This window comes from Brachionichthys hirsutus, unplaced genomic scaffold (assembly GCF_040956055.1).
Source record: "Brachionichthys hirsutus isolate HB-005 unplaced genomic scaffold, CSIRO-AGI_Bhir_v1 contig_342, whole genome shotgun sequence".
In the NCBI taxonomy this organism is placed as follows: domain Eukaryota; kingdom Metazoa; phylum Chordata; class Actinopteri; order Lophiiformes; family Brachionichthyidae; genus Brachionichthys; species Brachionichthys hirsutus.
Genome location: NW_027181381.1, coordinates 1 through 5,000, shown reverse-complemented (window position 1 = coordinate 5,000; position 5,000 = coordinate 1). Strand labels below are relative to the sequence as shown.

Here is a 5,000-nt window from a genome sequence, read left to right as displayed (position 1 = left end):
GTGGTTGTTCACGCCTGCACTTAGCGACGAGTGACGCCGAAGGCCACCAGCTACACGACTGCCTCCGTTTCCTGTACTCGCCTGCGTGTTTACTCATGTACCTCTGCCCACAGTGTTTTCCCAAGCAGACAGGGGAAAAAAACAAAAAACAAAGAGTCGTAATATTTTTTTTTATCAGCATACAGTTGAGGTGGTGTCTTTATCAATCTCATTTATTTTTTAGCCTTTTTCCTCCCCCATTAAGCGACGATGATGTCGCTCAGAACCTCTGAATCCGTGAGTGTGTGTGTGTGTGTGTGTCCTTGCAGTGCTCTATCCCCTCCTTTGATAGAGCCGAAGGAATAAAAGCCTTCTTTATGTCTGTGAAACCGGATGTGCAAGAGCTGTTCTGCATATTTATCAGATGGTTGGACTCTTTTTATTTCAATAGCCAGCACATAGTTTGACATCAACAGTGAACAATATGTTTTGTCGCTCTGTCTACGTGGGACAGGAGTCTGAGAAAGGGAAAGGCAAATGGTTTGTGCCTGGTGCATGCCTGTATGGCAAATAAAGAGACAGGGAAACGGGAGGCCTCGATCATTATTTTTTTTCCAAGAAAGACCACCCCGAAATGTACTAATCTAGCATTTCTCTGTATCCCATAGGTTTCTGGATCCAAATGTCACCCCCTTTGGACTCTTCCCTGGTTGGGGTCCAGCAGTGTGTGACGGACATGCGAATGGAGCCTGTAGTGACTCTCTACTGCGCGGCAGCAAATTTGCCCCATCTGACCTCTGCATGGAGTTACGAATGAAGAGTCCTGCTATGGTCTGGTGTCTCAGCATGGAGGGAGTCAGTCAGCGGACCGCTCCCCACTAATGAGGCCATCTGAGGACTAGAATTTACAGGATTACTCCCACGGGGTCCTGCTCGTTTGCCAGCTAACTGCATCGTTGCTAAACTCTCCTAGGTGGACTTTTTGCGGTTGAGTTTCTTTTTTTTTTTTGTGGATATATATATATATGCGTCCTTCCCTTTCTGATTTTCAGATTTGTTCTATTCTCCCATAATTCTTTTTCATTGTGGGTTTAAACAATTTTTGTGTGTTTTTTCCACTATGGAGTTTTTTGCTGGACTCTGGAATAAAGATTGGGCTTCATCCTTGCAATTTTGGCTGACCGTCATCCTAAGCCTCCAAATGCAATTTAGCCCGGGTGCCTCTTGCCCGGAAGAGTGTCGTTGTGACAACACATATGTGTACTGCAATGAACGCAGCCTGACGTCAGTGCCTCTGGGGATGGAGGAAGGCTACAAGGTCCTCTTCCTTCATAACAACCAGATAAACAATGCTGGCTTCCCTTTGGAACTTCACAATCTGGTTTCCGTGGAGACTGTCTATATTTATGGCAACCAGCTGGATGAGTTCCCTATCAATCTGCCCAAAAACACCAGGGTCCTGCATCTCCAGGAGAACAATATCCAAACAATCTCCAAGGCAGCCCTGGCCCAGTTGACTCGACTAGAGGAGCTGCACCTCGATGATAACTCCATCTCCACTGTGGGGGTGGAAGAGGGGGCATTTAGGGAGGCAATAAGCCTCAAACTCCTCTTCCTTACCAAGAACCACTTAAGCAGCATTCCCATTGGCCTTCCCGAGGACCTGAAAGAGCTGCGGTTGGATGAAAACCGTATAGCTATCATTGCTGAGGAGGCCTTTCAGAATGTGACACGCCTGCAGCGCCTCCTCCTGGATGGGAACTTGCTTACAGATGAGGGCATTGCGCCAGGGACCTTCCAGGACCTGGTCAACCTCCGTGAGCTGGCCCTGGCCCGTAATTCTCTCACCTTCCCACCTCCCCTCCTACCCAGCCAGTCACTGGTCAAACTGAGTCTCCAGGAAAACCAGATTGACCAGATCCCTGTGGATGCCTTTGCTTCTCTAAATAGGCTTGAAAAACTGGATATCTCAAGCAACCAGCTTCAGAGCCTTACGCAGGGTGTGTTCGATGGCCTGTCAAGCCTCGGGCATCTCATGGTGCGGAACAACCCCTGGCGCTGTGACTGTTCTGTCAAATGGGTTGTGGTGTGGCTCAAGTCTCTTCCTTCTTCCCTTAACGCTCGAGGATTTGTGTGCCTGAGCCCCGAAAAGGTGCGTGGAATGGCAATCAGAGAGCTCACGCTGGATATTATAGAATGTCCGATTGATGATGACCTCCCACCCTGGCCTACACTCCGCTCAACACCCCCTCCCCCACCCACAACCATCCCAATCACCACCATGATCTCCACTCTCATCACTACATCTAGCCCAAACTACTCTGACTCACCCTCCACTCCTTTACCCCCAATTCATAACTACCCCCCTGGCCCCCTGCCGCCTTATGAAGACCCCCTTCAGATCTACTTCCATGTCGTCAACTCCACCAACATCGATGTGAGCTGGGCTTCCTACTTCACTGTCACTGCCTACAAGGTAACTTGGGTCAAAAGGGGCCAAAGCCAAATCAACGAGGGAATGCGAGAGAGGACAGTTGGCGGAGATCGGCGGCATGTTATCATCGCCAATCTGGAGCCCCGGTCCGTGTATCGGATCTGCGTGCACGTGCTGGACTCGCTTAACTCCTACAGGCCTGGAGAGGATACTATATGTTCCGAAGCCAGGACCAAGCCTGCTGTGTCTCGCGTTAGAGAGCAAGCTCCTCAGGAGAGCATCAACTCCACACTGCTAATGGCTGGGATCATAGGCGGGGCGATCCTTGTCGTCCTGGTAACGCTGCTCAGCTTGTTCTGCTGGCACATGCACAGGAAGAGCCGGTCATCTGCGGCAAAGTGGAAATACAACCGGGGCAGGAGAAAAGACGACTACTGCGAGGCGGGAACCAAGAAGGATAATTCCATTCTAGAGATGACTGAGACCAGTTTCCAGATAGTGGCGCTGAACAACGAGCAGCTGCTCAAGGGAGACTTCCGCATTCAGCCCATCTACACGCCCAACGGGGGCATCGGGTTTAGAGACTGTCACCTCAGTAACAACAGCATAGCCTACTGCAAGAGCAGCAACGTGCCCAGTACAGAATTCTGCCACACGTGATGCAACAGAAAACAGCAGAGACGTGCACACACACACACACACACATGCGCACACCAGAAACACTAAACACCACATGCATAATTACACACATAAACACCATTTGTGTAGACAACAAAAATATAAAAAGTTCTAGTCAAATATAATTGTACTATATATATATTTCCAAGTTCTGTCTACAATGTAATTTATACTGTGGATAAAAATGTGGGATTCTCTGCTATCTTTTTTATTCTTAGGAAAAGAAATACAAGTGTATCCTTTTTTTCTTTTATTTTCTTTTTTTTATAACCAGCAGGGTTTTCGAGCGTCGTTTTAATGGTCAGTACTGTAGATACACATGGATTTGTACAATCACGGCACCCTGGGCTGTAGCTTCTGACGTCGAACCCTGTCAGTCCTGGATATGTATAAGGGCGCTTAGAGGGCTGGGATCCTTTGCTAACCACAGAAGCAAAATATGGCCTTTATGTGCTTTGAAACACGCTACAACAGAGCAGTATTGAAGACAACACAAGCTGTGGAAATATGGCACTGGCCAGCTGGTGGTATGATGTAAATATGAATTGAAGTGCACTTTCCTATTATCAGATCATGGCAGGAAATGAGCAGAGGTGGCTTATTACATGTGAGTTACTGTGTACAGTCGTGTTGGCAAATGGCATACGAGATTTCCCAAAAGTGCCTTAATGCTAGAAGCTTTGTGTTCTGCTGGTGGCGGAACAAAGTTGGGCTTAGTTAAGAGACACTTTTTGGAAAAACTCTGAAAAAATGTGAGAGATTTCCAGCACAGTTTTCTTTTTTCTTTTTTTTGTGAGGAGGTGGAAATAATAGGAGTTTAAAAAGCAACAAAGCATTATTGTCCCTAATGAGCTGCATGGCTGCGTTGAGACTTTGCAGATTCTTTTTGAAGGAATTCTTTATTATTTTTGCTGTTATTTTCCCCAGTTTTCCTTGTTTTGACAAGTGAGACCACAAGGGGGCAGTTTCCCTCAGTGGACAGACAAGAGGGCAAGACAGAAAGAAAGAACAAAAGTCCCAGCAAAGATCAATTTTAGGCTGGAATCCATTACCCAGACAATATTACTCACGCTCAAACAGTATTGTTTAGAGTAATATTACTCATTGAACTACTTAATGACGTGGAATCATTGAAAACTAACAGTGTTTTCTGGGTTTGGTGATATGATGTGGATTTTCACTACCGCGGTCTAAAATGGGGTTCTGTTTGTGTGTGTGTGGGTGTGTGTGATGAATTATGAGGAAGCACACGCACATATGCTAATTATCCACCCACTTATTTCAACCGAATCCCAGTGTTCATTAGGCTTTTTAATAAATTAGGACATTTCAACAATAAGATCCCCACAATGCACATTTCTGAATGAGCATCTCATCGTTTATCCTTTTGTGGACACTTATGAGACCGTCTGCTTCATTTATGGCTCTGCACCTCTGATCCCTGCATGGGCTCAATTAAAATGGTTTTCATGCCATTCAGCTCCTGGACTGCGGTGGCAGTTCTTTGCATGTGAGGTAACAGCGAGACGTCGCCATTATGCCTAAGAAGACTTTATTTGATCTGACAAGATTTTATTTTGTCGGGCCAAGCTTAAAGAGTTCCCACATCTGACCCATCTGGTCTCCCCGCCTCCTTCACCCCTTTCCACATAATCCTCAACCAAAAAAGGGAGAAAATATGCAGACTTTATTTTCACTTGCGCCAGGAGAGAGCTTTCCCTTTTGCTGAGGTGCACACATAGGTGCTTAACAGAACACGACGGGGAACGACTGCAAGCAAGATGGAAAACATTTCAAGGGCTTGAGTTGATCTTTGATTGGAATATCTCAAAGTAACTCACTGGAATTCCAGAATTAGCTTTTTGCCTGCTAGCCTTTGGACAGCTGCTTGAAAGAAAGGATATGAGGA

General features: G+C 46.5%; 1 protein-coding gene across 1 annotated transcript; it reads left to right on the top strand.

The window, feature by feature from the left end:
* The first annotated feature begins 878 nt into the window (after positions 1–878).
* Positions 879–3,073, top strand: LOC137917459 (leucine-rich repeat transmembrane protein FLRT2-like). Its single transcript, XM_068760199.1, has one exon. The coding sequence runs from the start codon at positions 1,100–1,102 to the stop codon at positions 3,071–3,073; it is 1,974 nt and encodes a 657-aa protein (XP_068616300.1). The 5' UTR covers positions 879–1,099.
* Positions 3,074–5,000: the final 1,927 nt, after the last annotated feature.